The sequence below is a fragment of the Lynx canadensis genome, chromosome B3 (genome assembly GCF_007474595.2).
Source record: "Lynx canadensis isolate LIC74 chromosome B3, mLynCan4.pri.v2, whole genome shotgun sequence".
In the NCBI taxonomy this organism is placed as follows: Eukaryota; Metazoa; Chordata; class Mammalia; order Carnivora; family Felidae; genus Lynx; species Lynx canadensis.
In genome coordinates this window covers 106,343,610-106,360,968 of record NC_044308.2, presented here as the reverse complement: position 1 = coordinate 106,360,968, position 17,359 = coordinate 106,343,610, and the positions used below count along the sequence as shown (strand labels likewise).

The window sequence follows — 17,359 nt, the reverse complement described above, 5'->3', positions numbered from 1 at the left end:
AACTATGGTGGTCTGAAACTGCCACTCCTGGAGAATGGCTTCCAGCCCGCTAACGTCCCATTAGTGTCCCCTGTTGGTGGACCGTAGGAAACCATCTGGCAAGAGTATTTGAGAAATGTAGTTTCCAGGTTTTGGCCCCTGCCACACAGAGGGGTGCACAGAAAAGCAGGGAGAGATCTGAATGCCAATAGACCAAGACTAGCAGAAGAGGGGACCCAGGAGAGTGTTCACGGCCAGGATATGGCTCTCCCTGGAAGGAGGTCTGGATTCTGGAACTAGTTTTGTTACTGGTGTGCCACGTCTTCTCCAAGGCAGTATAGCATAGTGACTCAGGGCATAGGCTCAGTGTCGTCCTTTGAAAGTGGGAAATAATACCTAGCTCAGAAGATATTTTAAACGTTAAATGGGTTACTGTAAAGGACTTAGGAGGTGCCCGAACGTAGTAAGCATTTAACAAATGATGGCTGTTGTCATTGTTACTATCATTTTGATTTTGCCATCTGTTAAGTTATAAGGTGAGGATTAAAGCATCTTTGCTGATTTCTCACCAATCAGAGGAAAGGGGAACTAACAGTGGCCCTCAGTCTGAGCCTGGCACTGGGCGGAATTTTCGAGGTGCAGAGAAAAATAATATTCCTGCCTCCAAGAGCTCATCGTTTGACAAGAAGACAGAGGAGAATCACTGATTCAACGTAAAAATGTGCTCAGTGATAGACCAGAAGATACAGGGAAGGTTCTAGAAGAGGGTTTTTGCAGCATAGTGGAGAGATTTACATAGACTCCCCTTTAAATCCAAAATTATGTTCTGTCACCCTGGGCAGATCACTTAGTCACCCCTGCCTGTTTCATCGACTGTAAAAGGGGAGATCGTACTTGAACCTGCCTCACAAAGCCTTTGTGAAAATTAAGCCAGCTGCTGTCCAGAAAGCTCATCCTGTAGTACCTGACACAGAAGTGTGTTCAAAAGTGATCGTTAGTATGATTCCAGTGGCCCAAGAGAAATCCGGGACCCAGGCTAAAGAAATGCAAACTGAAGGAGGAAAGGACGGCTGAAGAGCGGCCCAGCCCTCCAGGATCGCTTAATTATTGTGGTTGAAATTTCTTTCAACTTCAGGTTCTTTTACTTGGGAGGTATCTACCCCAGGGGGCGCCCGGGGCCTTCGCGTCTCTGTTGCCCGTGGCAACCGGCAGCCCCGGCGGCGTCAGGCCTGGTAGGCAACGCGCAGGGGCAGCAAGATGGCCCTGAGCTCCTGGTCCCCAGAGCTGGGGTTCAGCGGGAAGGTGCTGCTGCAGGCAGCAGCCGTCTCCACCGGCCCCTCCCTGGAGTTATGCACCTTCCCCTCCTCCCTGGGCTCCTCGGTCGCGACCGCTGCGCTGGAGCAGCTCTTTGTTGTGGGTAAGAAGCCTGCGGGCGCAGGGAGGAAGGGAGGAGGCCTCGGAAGTGGCGTCTAGCTGGCACTGGTTGGGGTGGGGGGTGGGGGGAGCCTCCCTCAGTGGGGACCTGCCTGCGGGAACCCCAGGAGTCCCTGGCTGAAGCAGAGCCTCCTCAGGTTCCTTGGGGGAGAGAGAGGCGGCTTGGTGGGACCCAGGGTTCAGCTCTCCTGCTCTAGTGCCACTAAAGTGACTTGGCCCAGCTCACACTAGCGACTGGTGACAAATCCTGGACAAATCCTTAACTCTCAGGCCACTGCCATTTGCCTGAGACTGGGGTGTCCACCCGCATTTAGATGATGCATTTAATTTCAGGGGTGTCTGGGTGGCTTGGTGAGTTAAGGGTGGACCTTTGATCTCAGATTCCTTAGCTCAAGCCCTACCTTGGGCTCCCTGTTGGGCCAAAGCCTACTTTTAAAAAAACAAAAGAAAAAAAGATTATGCATTTAATTTCAGCGTCTCCCTTCTTGCCTTTTCTTTGCAAGTTAACTTCCTCCAACATTTTGCCACGGTAAAGTGGAGAATTTAACAGGCAAACAAGAAAGGGAGTGTTTAAGAAGTTCCTGTTGTGTTAGACAAGGAAAATTAGACATGAATATTTAGTGGATGCAAACATGATACCTTGGATAGGTCCAGGTTAAAATGCCTCTTCAGTTAGAAAGCTGAACCTGCAATCAAGGCACCTAAGTTTAAGGTAAGATATGGTCCAAGAAAGGGCATTTCTTGTTTAGCTCATAAACCATTTAGGCCAAACAACAAAGCATCTCTTCTCTTTAACATCAACTTCTCATGGGTTCAAGGTAATCATCTTGACTTTCATCATAATGTTACTATTAGTTTGGGATAGTTTCTTTTTTTTCTTCTTAGATGAACTAATTTAACTTCACAATTCCTATGAGATAAGCTTGGATGAATATTATCATGAAGAATGTTAACCACCAGAGACCTAAATGAGTTACAGGTGCCCAAGGTCATTGCCAAATGATAGAGCTAGGGCCTTGAAATCTCTTTATACTCCATCTCTAGATCTGCATGTGCATTTAATCCCAGCACTTCGATGTGCAAATATTTTTCTGCGAATAATTTCTGGACTTTAAGGAAGTTTTTTGTAGGAAAAAAAAAAAAAAAAAAACTTCATGAAGCCTCAGGTGTAGGTTATCAAATACACAGCTCTCCAGCCTGTTTGCAAGTGGGAACAGCTTGTGCTCATTCATTCCATTAGAAGAAGGGGAAGGAGATAACAGGCAGTGCCTGTCTCTTCCTAACGCACACTTGTTTGCAAACCCAGTAACTGATTTTCACTTGGTTTGAGAGCTTCGTTCATTAAGAGAATCCATGCTCCCCAGAACTCAGGGCAGAAATTGCTGTCTACTCTCCTGAGAGTAGAGACCATTAAGGGCAAGGACTCGAGTCACACCAACTTGGGTTGAATCTAGACTCTTATCTGTGTTCTGTGACCATGAACATATGACATAAACTCGAAAGTCAGATTTCTCACCTGTGACATGGGAGTCATCCTAAGATTATAGTAATCAACTTACATAATACATGTAAAACATGAATGGTGTTCACCTGAATGGTGACAGAGCCAAGGTAAGTAAAGCTTCCTCTGTTCTCCCTCCTGTTTCCTTTCATCCTTTTCCCTTCCTTCTTTCCACTCAGTATGTATCTTGTCTCCATTACCATTGCTAATATTTCACAAGCCTCTCTTCTCATGTGCCTCCTACTTACGGTGTATGAGGGAAAGGAGACACTTTTCATATGTCAGGGAATGAAAAGGGCTAGAAGTTCTGTGTTCGTCCACCTACCAATTTTCAAACATTTACTCTCATCCCAGGATTAAAATATTGGCACAGAAAAAGAAGTGACATAAGGGACTTTTAAACAGTTAATTAAATGAGTGGGTTTTTTTGCATAATATTATATTTACATGTATACAAATATATGTATATGAAAACATTCTCACACCTACATTATAGGCCTGTTACATTTCTTCCTTTCCTAAGTATTTGTTGAATTTTTTGTCCCATTCTATACAGATTCCCTCTTTCTATCATGAGAGATGCAAAGATAGGGTTTGCCTTCAAGAAGCATAAAATATATACCTAAGTTAGAATATTATGAAATAGGAAACATGTTCAAAAGAGATTCATATTAAGTACTAGAAGAATTCAGAGATAGAAGATATAATTTTCAGCTGGGCAGGCATTTGAGCTAGATCTAAAAGGTTAAATAGAATTTGGACTAACACGTAAGAGATCTTTCATTTTCTAATTTTTTTCCTTTTTTAGAACAATCACTGCAAAGTGACTATTTTAAATGCAACGAAGAAGCTAGGACCTTTCTTAAGGACATTGCTATCGCTGTTAAGAAATTGGTATTGTATTATCTCTAAGAGCTATTTTTTTCAATCTTCCACTTCTTCATTAACCTTTAATTTAGCACCACCTCTGTTCAAGGCACTTGAATAGATGAATAGGGAAACTATTTTGCTTGAGTGAAGAAAATTTCTACTTCAATTTACTGAGCATTTGCCCCAGTGTTTATCAGCTGTGGAATGTTGCCTGGTTTTCCATTCAGGACACTGACTTAAGGACCTGTGCTATGTATGGATGGAGGCCGGCCTGCTTAGGAGAGGCAGTACCTGTGCTAAAGGAGCTCAGTGAAGGGGTGGGCCACGTGGGCAAATGCTTGACCCCAGTGTATAAACCATGCATGGTGCCAATTTACTTAGTTCGTTATAAGCAATTTCTTATATAACTGCTGAAAGATTATTTGACCAGACAGTGCCAGTCAGTGAAAACAAAGCAACTCTTTTTTATGCTAACTTGGCCCCATCAAAGAAATATTTAAAGAATTTCCTTTTGAAGTGTCACAAACTGGGCCCTCCTGGGCCCTGGATGATGTTTCCAGTGCTTTCCCCACAGAGTGAGAATGGCGAGGTCTCTTCATTTGATTTTAAAATATTGAATAAAAATCTACTATACATCAAATACCTAAAAATGTAGAAATGTGGCATAAAGTAAATGAGTTTGAGTCCGCAGACTGCTGAGAAAAGTTCACCTCTTTTATAATTATATTTTTCTGTGATTATATATAGTTGTGTATGTATACTACAGCATTATACTTCAGGATCCCACTTAATTGAATACATATATGGAAATACTAGGCGTCTGTGTGGTGCTGCGCTGTGGTCCCATGGAAACCTTTTCCTCTGCTTTGTCTTTTTGGTTACGTTTTTCTCCCAAGTTTGAAGGGCTCAAAATATTTATTGTTGCTTCTTAAAAGTATCTAGTATGTCTCCATGTAATATCTGAGCTGTGAAATCTCCGTTTTTGGAAGTAACAAATTTTCACTATTCTGAAAGTTTACCCTGGATTTTTTTTTTAAATAGACAAGTAAAAGGAAGAAAGTAAAAACCACCATGATCTCAGCATAATCATAAAATAATAAACTAAATTAATATAATCATAATTAACTCTGATGAATGTCTTTCCCACTTTCAGGGAATAGATGATGCCTGTTTTGAATTTTAATTTTTTTTACAGAAAAGCAATCATACTATATATATAATTATGTTATCTGCTTTTTATTACTCATAAAATATAATGGATTTCTCAGGTCATAAAATAACTATATCCATTACAACCATTTATTGAAGAGATGATTTATCTATTTTTTTTCCACTAATATTTTTGGATGGTTTTCTTTTTTTCTTTAAAAAAAATTTTTTTTAACATTTATTTTTGAGACAGAGAGAGACAGAGCATGAACAGGGGAGGGTCAGAGAGAGGGAGACACAGAATCTGAAACAGGCTCCAGGCTCCGAGCTGTCAGCACAGAGCCCGACGGGGGGCTCGAACTCACGGACCCCGAGATCATGACCTGAGCCGAAGTTGGCCACTCAACCGACTAAACCACCCAGACGCCCCGGTTTTCTTTTTTTAAAAATAAGCCCCACCAAAAAAAGGTCAAGAATCTCCACCAGACTATTTGTTTAGATTTGTAGGTATGTATTAAAAAAAGAAAAAAGAAAGAAAAAAATTGTTCTTTTTATACCTAAGCATATTTCTAGAGGCATTTTCCATTTTTTAATGAAGGAGATTTTTCTCAGCATTACCCTTTTTGTTGGAGTCTTTCCTTTTAAGTTGATTGAAACTGCATGCAAGAAACAAAGAAACATGATTTCTGAGAAGGAAATCTGCAAAGATTAAAAGATAAATTAACAATGACACCTTAAAAACTGATTATGGAATAGTTATTTTTCTATTCCAAATAAAAATAAAAGCAGAAGGTATTGAATGAAAATCAAAGTTTGATCTCTGAAAATGTTTATAATGGGGCATTGCCTGGGAAATCAATTTTATTATTTTAATGCTTTAACTTTTTAAATATGTAATTTAAATTTTCAGGAAGAAATGAGAAAAGCCACAATTGATCTCCTGGAAATTGAAAGCATGGAACTCAGCAGACTATATTTCCTACTGGAAACTCTTCCCAATAGCATTGGCAGAGAATTGGAAGGTACTTTAAGGTTATCAACTGTAGAAACTTAGTTTATCTTAGAAGAAAATTGAGCCTACTGCTTGTAATAAGACAAGTTTAATCATTATTTTCTGTCAAAATGTAGCTAGAAAAAATACACTACACAAACACAGATCCATCATCACTTTCCCTCATATTGTAAGTGGAAATGATATACATAAAACTTGAACTTACACATTTTAGTTTCTAAATAGACTAAAGATATCTGGATTAGCCCATTCCAAATTGGTATTTATCGAATTAAATTAGGCAACTTGACTCACCTAAACCACCATCCTACTTTCTGTCCCTGTAAGTTTAGAGACTATATAGGTACCTCATATAAGTGGAACCATACAGTACTTTCCTTTAGTGACTAATTTCACTTGGCATGTCTTCGAGTTTTAGCCACGTTGTAGCATGTGTCAGAATTTTCTTTCATTTTAAGGTCGAACGATATTCCACTGTGTGTGTGTACCATGTTTTTTTACCTGTTCATCCACTGATGGCCCCTTGGGTTGTTTCTACCTTTTAGCTATTGTGAACAAAGCCGTTGTAAACATGAGGGTGCTGCGGCCCCTGTGTGGCCCGGTCAGTTGAACTTCCAACTCTTGATTTTGGCCCAGGTCATGATCTCACAGTTTCATGAGTTTGAGCCCCTGATGGACTCTGGGCTGACAGCGCGGAGCCTGCTTAAGATTCTCCCTCTTTCTCTGTCCCTCCCCTGCTCACGCTCTCTCTGTCTCTCTCAAAATAAATAAATAAGTAATTGTTTAGTTGATGCAAATGTATTTATTTGGTGCAAATATCTATTAGAGTCCCTACTTCCGATGCTTCTGGGCATATATGCAGAAGGGAACTGCTGGATTGTATGGTAAGGGGGTACTTTAAGTTTTGAGAAGCTGCCATACTGTTTTCCATAGTGGCTGCAGTATTTTACATTCCCACCCCAGATGTACAAGGATCCCAGTTTCTTCACATTCTTGTTAACATTTGTTCTTTTGTGTTCTTTTTTTTTTTTTTTTAAATATAGTCATCCTAATGGATGTGAAATGCTGTATCATTGTGGTTTTGTTTTGCATTTCCCTAATGATTAATGATGTTGAGCATTTTTTCATGTGCTTATTGGTCATTGGGATATCTTCTTTGGAGAAATATCTATTCGGGTACTTTGCTCATCTTTTAACTAGGTCGTTTGGTTGTTATTGAGTTGTGAGAATTCTTTGTATAGTCTGGATGTTAATCCTTTATCAAGTATATTGTTTGAAAATATTTCGACCTATTCCATGGTTTTCCTTTTCATACTATTTTTTTTTTTTTTTTGTAATTTTTATTTTGAGAGAGCATGCATGCTGGGGCAGGGGTGGGGGGCAGAGAGAGAGGGAGAGAGTGAATCCTGTGCGTGCTCCGTGCTGTCAGCACAGAGCCCAGTGCAGGGCTTGATCTCACAATTAATAAAATCATGACCTGAGCCAAGATCAAGAGTCATCCACTAACTGACTGAGCCACCCAGGTGTCCCCTTTTCACTGTGTTGATACTGACTTTTGATGCACAAAAGTTTCAAATTTTGATTTAGTCCACTTTGTCAATGTTTTTTTCCTTTTTCTTTTTTTTAATGTTTGTTTATATATTTTTGAGAGAGAGAGAGAGAGACAGATCGCGAGCAGGGGAGGGGCAGAGATGGAGACACAGAATCCGAAACAGGCTCCAGGCCCTGAGCTGTCAGCACAGAGCCTGATGCGGGGTCGAAGCCACCAACCACGAGATCATGACCTGAGCCAAAGTCGGCTGCTTAACCGACTGAGCCACCCAGGTGCCCTTAGGATTTTCTCTGGCTGCCTATGCTTTTGGTGTCATATCCACAAAATCATTGCTAAATCCAATGTCATGAAGATTTCCTCGTATGTTTTCTTCTAAGAGTTTTATAGGTTTAGCTCTTATATTTAAGTTTTTTATTCACCTTTTGTTAAATTTTGTATGTGGTATACAGTAAGGCTCCAACCTCATTTCCCCAACTGCCAGGAATATTGACTAAGGCTTGTGAGCCTCAGAGCTAAGGTCCTCTGCAGGAATTGACACCGTCCCCTGCCCTATCCTGGAGCATTCTCTCCCCACGTGCGGCCCACACTCTGTGATCAGTCAGTGTGAGAATGCAAAAGTCTGCCTCCCTTGCTCAGTGTAGAACAACTCCCAAGTGTCATCACCGCTCCAAAGCTTGTTACCGTGTAACCTGCGCCTCCCCCAACCCAGTGGTTTAAATTCAAAACAAACTGGGGGCACCTGGGTGGCTCAGTCAGTTAAGCGTCTGACTTTGGCTCACGTCATGATCTGGCAGTCCTGGGTTCAAGCCCCGCGTCGGGCTCTGTGCTGACAGCTCGGAGCCTGGAACCTGCTTCAGATTCTCTCTCTCTCTCCCTCCCTCCCAAAGTAAACAAACATTAAAAACAGAACAAACAACAAACCGCAGCAACAACAACAAAACACTTTTTAAGTAGATGTTCCCATTATCCATTTACTGCCTTGCGTGCAGCTCCAAATCTACCTTCATTGTCTGCTCGGTATTGAGAGAGATGGGCCCTGTAATTTCCCCCCTGTACCAGCTGCCCCAGCGTTTCGTCAGGAGAGAACCCTGGAGGGACACTGGAAGAAAAAGCGGCGGTCTTTCTGGTCCCAGGGTGCTCCTCTCAGCCAGCTCTTGGGGCACCCACAGCCTCTCCATGCCCGGCTCCTGCCACGTGTGGCTGTCCACAGTGCCCGGCTGCTTCCTCCAGTACCCCTGGGGCAGCTTCACGGTAGATTGCTACCAGTGAGGCACCAGCCTGTGAACAGCTTCCCTGGCGCTCTTTGGGTGGTTTGGCAGTGAGCTCTGAAGTATGGCAACTCCCTGCGGACAGGTCCCCTCAATTCCTCCAGAAGGTAGATTTCCGTGAGTTCTACCAGCCCAGCATCTCAAGAACTTCTGTGCCCAGTGAGCCACAGCACTTTCCCGTGAGGCCTGGTTCCCAGGGCTGGAGTTGCTGCTTCCTTGAACGAACTCTCTCGGCCCCTGGGGGTAGTGGCTGCTCCTCGTGTCTGCTGTTCCTGAATCCTTTAGAGTTCTCTTTTCTTTCTTACCATTCGATCCCTCGTTACTCTAACCTCCTGTTGGAGTCAATAATTCTCTATACTAAAATTTCCCTGTTTTATTTATAAGATTTCTGTCTCCTGATTAGACGCTGAGTGGCACAGTCAGCTGTAAAACAACATGCATGGTATTAGTCTAGTTTGGCAGGAAAAATATGACAAACTCTCTATACAGAAAAAAAAAAAAAGAATCTGCTGAAGGGAGAATTAAGAATGTGTTGGGTTACTTTTATAATCAGGAAAAATATTTAGAAGGAAAGTAAATAGCATATGAGCTAAAGAGATCCTTGATAGACACTGAATACTTAACCAAGTAAAGCTAATTGGTCTTAGGTGGTAAAGCTTTGCTACTCAAAGTATGGTTCTTGGATCAGCAGCATCTGAAAGGTTGTTATAAAATCCAGAATCTCTAGGCGCATCCCAGACTTACTCTCAGAATCTGTAGTTCAATAGTATCCCCAGGTGATATATATGCCTATTTGAGACATAAAAGTTCAGGATGCCCTGCTACAATGAGCAAACTTAATAAGTAGCCTTAGAAAAATAACCGATCTCTCTCAGATGGAGCTACCGGCTAGTTTCTAGAGAATTTATTGGGTGGAAATGGCTAGTCCAGGACCTTCTAAGCAGTGTTAAAAATTTTATTTTTCTGCACTTATATCTATCATGCTTCTGAAGTCTTATGTGATTACACTGATTTGTTATTTATTGACGAATGATCACACAGTCACACAAGAATGACACATGAATTAACACATTCAGTTCCCCCCAGAAAGCAGAGCCAGAGGCTTTTACACTGATATTTGGGAGCACCATCCAAAGAGGAGGAGGGCGGGATAAGGAGAGAAAAGCAGGGAGAAGAGAACGCTGATATGGAGTGCAATACCATGCTGACTGCCGCTCAACACAACTAAGTATAGGAACATGTCCCAAGATACACGGCTACATCTTCTCTGGACTGTCCAGGCACCAGCTCCTGTCTGTCATCAGTCTAGTGTTCACCGGCCTCCCACACTTCAAGTTACACGAGCATGGGTATGCGTGCATAAAGAAGTCTCATGGGAGAGGTGACGAGAAGGGCCTAGACTGGAGGTGAGAAGCGGATAGAATAAGCAGGAATGAGGTTCTGCCAGACTGCACCAGTCTGAAGTTGTTCAGAGCCCATAGAAAGCTGGTCACCATAGCGCTGCAGGAATTTTTACCTCAACACCCAGGATTCGTCGTCTCACCACTTCAAGGAATGAAGAGGTGGACGCAAAATGAACAGCATGGAAAAGTTTATTAGAGTATAAGATTAGAAAAGAAGAATAGTATGAAAACTGTCTTTACGAAGAAGGGACATTTGAAAGTGAATGCCTGCGACCACAGGCAAGGGTCCTTGTTTTATAAGGTTCTGGTCAGCCCCCCTTCCCTTCCCCCTTTTTCCTTCTCAGGTCCCATCTTTGTTGGCTTGACAACTCAAGGTGCTGGGTTGTCCATTCCTGACTGGTTGGATTCCATTGTGTGAAGAGTCAGATGGGTCATACTGTCCCTCGTATGACCTAAGTTTTATGGTTTAGCTAAGTATTTTGATTGTCAAATTCCGGAGGGGAACCTGAGGGGGAGTAGGTAGTATCTGTTACATTCTTAAGAGGGACCTTACGCCTAAGGGGGTTTGCTCTAGTTAGAAATTCCCAGCATTGTTCCAAAATACGTGTCTTTCCCCATCCAGGGACCCCCAGGTCCTAATCCTTTCCTTCTCTGCCTATTTTATCCTATTTTTCCCTATCAATAGCAGCAGATGAAATAAGGGAAATAATTGATAGGTAAGATTGAGAGGACCCAAAGGGGTAAGAGGTGTCTGATACAGGAACATAATTAAAAGAGCATTACAGGAGTGCCTGGGTGGCTCAGTTGGCCAAGTGTCCAACTTCGGCTCAGGTCATGATCTCACGGTCCGTGGATTCTCTCTGCCCCTCCCCCACTCCCTGTCTCTGTCTCTCTCAAAAATAAAGAAACATTAAAAAAATGGAAAAGTCAGTATGTACAACTGTGCTGTTTCTCAAATAATCTAGTGACATTTCCATTTACTTTTAAGAATGTGTCAGAGATGCCCGCAGATTAAATCTTTTTGAGATAAATCAATTACAAATGGACGTTACAAGGATGAATAATGAAATAGAGTTCCTGAAGAAGAAAATACTTGATCTGAAAACAATTAATGAAATTCTAGGGTATGTATTTTTTTTAATTTGGTACATGAGGGAGTTGGGGTCTGTGACTGGAGTGTGAAAATTATCCTAAGGGGTTTGCCTTCTGTTTCTGAACTGGTACAGGGTAAGTAGGAGGTGGGTATCACTTCTACCAGATGACCCTGACTGCTGAGGGGTGTGTGATGACAGCACAGAGCTGGGGAGGAGAGCAAAAACTTCTTTCACCACTGCAGTTAGGAGACCCGTAACATTTCAGAGGCCACCCAGCTTCTCAGCAGCAGCTACTGTGTGTAAGTCATACACGTCCTTGCAAGCCCCCTCCAAACAGAGGCACACAAAATTTCTGTTGTGATGTTTATTTATTTTTGAGAGAGAGAGAGACCGAGTGCAAGCGGGGAGGGGCAGAGAGAGGGGGAGAGACACAGAATCTGAAGCAGGTTCCAGGCTCCAAGATGTCAGCAGAGCCTGACGCAGGCTCGAACTCATGAACCGTGAGATCATTACCCAAGCCGAAGTCGGACACTTAACCGACTGAGCCACCCAGGCACCCCATGGTTTCCATTTTAGTAAAATTAAGTTTACAAACTCCAACACTAAAAATAAGTCTTTCTGGGTATCATATATATATATATATATATATATATATAATATTATATATATAATATGTATAATTATTATATATTATATTATTATATATAATAATATTATATATCTATATATAAATATAGTATCGACCTTGGCATATTGTGGCTAGGTTAGTTTCTTAAAGATATTCAGCCATAAACTACTGGAGGTCTGAGGATGAGATTGGTTCCCAGCAGAGGGGTCTAAATTTTATCTGTAATTAAATGAGAGATATATAACTCATATATATTTAACTGCCTGTCGCTCAGATTCTGACACTTGTTAGTTTCTTTCCTTTATTCTGGAGCTGTGTGCCAGAACTTCACCCCTGTGCGCCTCATTTTCTCCATCTGTAAAATGGGGATTACAAGCTTGAATTTATGCAGCTCACAGAGGAAGAGATACCTTCTAAAAGAAAAACCAACAAAACCTTAAGAACAACTCAGCCTTATGAGCAAATTTACAAGACGAATGCATAGATATCAGAATGTCGGTTTGTTAGACGAGGAAATGTTCAAAGAGCCCTCATGAAACAAAGAAATCTTCTTGGGAAGCTACAATAATCAGAAAGTTGCTTCGTGCAAAGCATCAGGAATTAGGGGGAGAATTCAAGGTCCAGGATGCCTCTCCCATATTAGGCCTTCAGAGCACCTGTTCTGGGGGACGTTCTATGAAAAACAAAGTACATGAGAACTTTAACCCCTATTGGGGATTCACAGTGCAGATTTATGTATGGTGCATGCCAGTCACAATCGCCAGTCTGCTGTATGAATTAGACTACCAATTTCTAAACTAATCACAAAGAAGATAATACCCAAGCTGGAATACTCAAGTCAGTTGGCCAGCACATCACACCTCCATAGACCAGTGATTCGCAAACTTGGGTGTGCGTCAGAATCACTTGGGAGTGCTTGTTAAAACACAAATTACTAGAAAGCTCCCAAGTTTCTTATTTAGTAGGTCTAGGGGGTGGGAATAAGAACTTGCATTTCTAGCAAGTTCCCAGGTGATGCTTAGGCTGCTGGTCCTGATCACACTGTGAGAATCACCGTTCTAGAGAAATCTTTATAGAAAGGCAAACCATAAGCATAAGGTGGGTTTCTTGATAAGCTAGTGTCCCCAAGGTCCAATCTCGTTGCATCCACTTTTCAAAGAATGATGCGTATCAAGATGCCAACACTCTCTAACAGGCAGTCCTCTCCTGGACAGTCCTCAAAAACTGAAAGCTCTTTGGGTGGGTTTTTCCTTAGGTCCTGTGTTCAGTTTGGGTGCTGTCTTCTCAACCCATCTCAATACACCTAGGTGTTTTTTTTTTTTTTATTTGACTTGTTTTGTTTTGCTTTGCTCCTTAGGTTGATTCATTCTTAGAAGGAATCCTCTGCTAGACCCACAAAGCACCCATTATCTTACCCTCTCCACTCTAGGCTTTTTATTGCATTTTCATGGTAGAATTGACTTCTGGAAAATAAACTTACCAACAACCTGTTTCCATTTTCCTGAGCCTTTGCACACAATCCCCCTGAACTAAAGTCTTTAGCCCTGGGGACTAGAGAGAGGAAAAAAGTCTTTACATTTTAGGAGTTTTAAAAAAGGAAAATATAGAAATGGTGCCAATTGTCCCTCCTTCAAGTCCTGTATTGTTAGTTCTGGGGTAGGTGTTTCTCACAATCATTTTCTTTTTAAGTTTATTTATTTATTTTGAGAGAGACAGAGAGAGTGCAAGCAGGGAGGGGCAGAAAGAGAGGGAGAATCTCAAACAGGCTCCTTGCTATCAGTGTAGAGCCTGACGTGGGGCTTGAACTCAAAACTGAGATCATGACCTGAGCTGAAAGCATGATTTGAATGCTCAACTGACTGAGCCACCCAGGGGCTCCTCTCACAATCTTAAGGTCTTTCTCAGATGGATGTGGCCAGAGAGAGATATGTGAGGTTAATGTCTCTTCTTGAACTCAGGTTTGGCTGCAGCTCGGAGAGGGTAAGAACATTCAAATTAGTTTTCCACCTTCTTCTGAACACTCAAGATAGACTTTCCTCTCTCCTCTCTGACTCCTGTCTGTCAGAGGAAGGCTCGCTTTCTCCTGGGTCCTCCGTGCAGGACAATGGCGTTAAGAAGGTGGCTGGAGGGGATGGTGAGAGGTTTATCTTCCTTTGACTTAACTGGATGTCTCGGGGTAAGATAGTTATGGCAATGCTACATATCAAGCCATTTGGTCAGATTCCATTCATCTGTTCAAAACTGTTTTTGAATCTCTGTACACTTGAAATGAAAATAACCCATAGTTATTTCCTGGTATGTAGGGGTGGGGGGTGGGGGGTGAGGTAGGACCACATGACATTTCTGCAGCGGTAAACAGTTGCAAGATTGACATTTGTCTTGTGGTTCCCTTTGTCCTCCTCTCAACCAAGTTTAGGTAGTCACAAATACACCTCTAAAATAAGCCTGCCTTACAATTTCCCTCTCTGTGGTGGTCATCTCAGCGAACAGACTTTAAATTCCTTCCCTCAAAGCCGTACGTTTGGGGCCATGAATAGTTCTTTCCTCCTAGTGAACAGCAAGAGGAGCTGGCAAGGAGGCACGAAAAGTTGGTGCTGTCACTCAACCACACGATGGAAGAAAAAGCTGCTGTCACTGTTTACATCAATGAGACTTACACCAAAATAAGCTCGGAGAAAAAAGAGTTAGAATTCCAAAACCAACGTCTCAAAGAAATACAGGAACAAATGGAAAAAGAAAAAGCGAAATATTTGACAAGAAAACAAAAATTGAATCAAGAGGTAAGTGGCGCCATTTCCTTTCTTAAAAAAATACAGAATTGTACAGAATCGCAGGCAGGAAAGGGGAAATCATCTACGTGTTCTCAAGGCTAGTAAGCGTTCTGTGTGGTATCTGCTGCGAACACTGGGATGGGACTAGAGCAGAGACCCAAGCACAATGGAGCCCCTTGGGGAAGACACTGACGTGTCATAGCATCTCAGCTCATGGGAAAGATTATGAGTGACAGGATTTGTAACACTGGGGTGGCCCCTTGCTCATATGTGGCCCTATAGGGACAAGGAGTTTGTCTCCATGGCATCTCGTTGCCTCTGACCGTTCTGAGGCCATGTCTCTATGGGCAGGACTGGGGAGGGAGTTCAGCCCTGACGGAGGCTTCAGCTCCTACTGAATGAATCTGAGCACAACAGCCTGCAGAGGGGCGAGGCAGAACCCAGGGCTCCAGCAGAAAAGAGTATTTTGAAGGCACCTGGGTGGTGGCTCTGTCGGTTAAGCACAGACTTCAGCTTAGGTCATGATCTCATGGTTCGCGAGTTTGAGCCCCGCGTCAGGCTCTGGGCTGACGGTTCAGAGCGTTGCCTGCTTTGGATTCTGTATTTCCCTCTCTCTGCCTCTCCTGCTCATGCCGTCTTTCTCTTAAAAAAATAAATATTAAAAAAATTTTTCAAGAGAATTTTGAGATTAGCAGTATTGGGAGGGTGGAGTGAGAATAACTATTGCATTTTGTTGTCTGCTAGACTGTGTTAATTAAAATTCACCATCAGAATGGCTTGTGATCGTTCCTCTCTGTTCTGCTCCAGTTACCCCAGGAGAGGCAGGCCTATCTCTATAGGAAGTGTTCTAGTAGTCTTCCTTATCCCCCAGGTGTGGTCGCCTAGCTCCTGATGAGAATTGCTGTTGAGTTCCTACCTCTTCCCTGTGCATCATGGGAACGGGCATAACTTAATGCAGAAAATTGGCCAGGGCTCACAGCCCTGCTGGAAGCAAAGTTGGAAGATTTGTTAAATTGCCTTTCTTGAGTCTTAGTTAAAATATAGTGGAATACATTCTGGCAGTGGCCAACATATGGTTCTTACAGTGACGATTCTCTGATAAGACTTGGACTATTGGGGCGCCCGGGGGGCTCAGTCGGTTAAGCGTCCGACTTCTGCTTGGGTCATGATCTCGCGTTTTGTTAGTTCGAGCCTCGTGTGGGGCTCTGTGCTGACAGCTTGGAGACTGGAGCCTGCTTCGGATTCTGTGTCTTCCTCTCTCTGCCCCTCTCCTGCTTGTGCTCTGTCTCTCTCTGTCTCTCAAAAAATGAATAAATGTAAAAAAAAAAAAAAAAAAAAAGACTTGGACTATTCATAAATTCCAATCAGGTCTTAGCTTCTTTATCCTTCAAAACACCTATATCTTCAGAAATAGTTTTACACTAAAACCATGGAATTTCTCAACTATAGACAGGTTAGCCCTTGTCATCTTTGGAATGGGCACTTTTTGGAGTAGCTGGCAAGGAGTCTTTCTGGCAGTCTATAGCTGCTAAACAGAATTTGTAAAAGCTGAGTTCCCTGGATCTTTTTAGGCTCCATGGGGCAGGGATTGTGGCTTTAATTCACTGCTGTATCCAAGCACCACACGCATGATAGGAACTCTATAATATGTATTGAATGAATGAGTTTCTAACTTCATTTTCAGCCTTAAGGGGAAGTGTTTCCACCTTCCTGTTCTTTTTTTTTTTTTTTTAATGTTTATTCATTTTTGAGAGGGAGACAGAGACACAGACAGACACAGTGGGGGAGGGGCAGAGAGAGAATCCGAAGCAGGCTCCAGAATCCAGAATCCGAAGCAGGCTCCAGGCTCTGAGCCTTCAGCACAGAGCCCAACCCCGGGATCAAACTCACTAACCGTGAGATCATGACCTGAGCTGAAGTCAGATGCTCAATTGACTGAACTACCCAGGTGCCTCCCTTCCTGTTCTTTAATGTAAATGCTAAAACACAAGAAAGGAAACCCAGGGGGGCTTCAGTTAGGGAATTTGCAAGCATGACACATTGTTCTTCCATATGTGACTAGTCTTTCTCAGAGATCCACACACTTTTTCTGAAAAGGGCCAGATAGGAAATATTAGGGGTTTGTGGGCCCTTTCTGTCACAACTACTCAACTCTGCTATTTTAGCATGAAAGGAACGGTACTTAAATGACTGAGAGCAGTTTTACAACAACAGGTTGCTAGATTTGGGGCCCACTACTAGAAGTTTGCCTACCTTTGGTCTGTCTCCCTGGAAAAGGGCACCAGTTAAGATACGTTCAGATGCAGGGACACCTGCGTGGCTCCATTGGTTAAGCATTGACTCTTGATTTCAGCTCAGGTCATGATCTCCAAGTTTGTGAGTTCGAGCCTCACATCTGGCTCTGTGCTGACAGCATGGAGCCTGCTTCAGATTTTCTCTCTCCCTCTCTTTTTCTGCCTGCCCCTCTTCCGCTCTCTCTCTCTCTCAAAATAAGTAAATAGACATTAAAAAAAGATACTTTCAGATGCAAATAGCAGAAGCCCTAACTCAAATCTGTCTTAAATAGAACACTTATTATCTCACACAGTAGGAATTCCCAAGGTAGAGGGCAGCCTCCAAGACTAGTTAATTTAGTGGCTCATCCCTCCTCTCCTCCATCCCTCATCTTAAGGCTGGCTGTGTTCGTGGTCATAAGATG

General features: G+C 42.6%; 1 protein-coding gene across 2 annotated transcripts in view; it reads left to right on the top strand.

Annotated features, from left to right (window-relative positions):
* Positions 1–1,236: 1,236 nt before the first annotated feature.
* Positions 1,237–17,359, top strand: part of CCDC175 (coiled-coil domain containing 175) — a 77,301-nt gene continuing 61,178 nt past the window's right edge. For both annotated transcript variants that reach the window (XM_030319230.1, XM_030319229.1), the window contains exons 1-5: positions 1,237–1,396; positions 3,723–3,808; positions 5,844–5,955; positions 11,157–11,292; positions 14,442–14,670. In XM_030319230.1, the coding sequence (XP_030175090.1) occupies positions 1,237–1,396; positions 3,723–3,808; positions 5,844–5,955; positions 11,157–11,292; positions 14,442–14,670 (723 nt within the window). The remainder of the gene's footprint in view (positions 1,397–3,722; positions 3,809–5,843; positions 5,956–11,156; positions 11,293–14,441; positions 14,671–17,359) is intronic.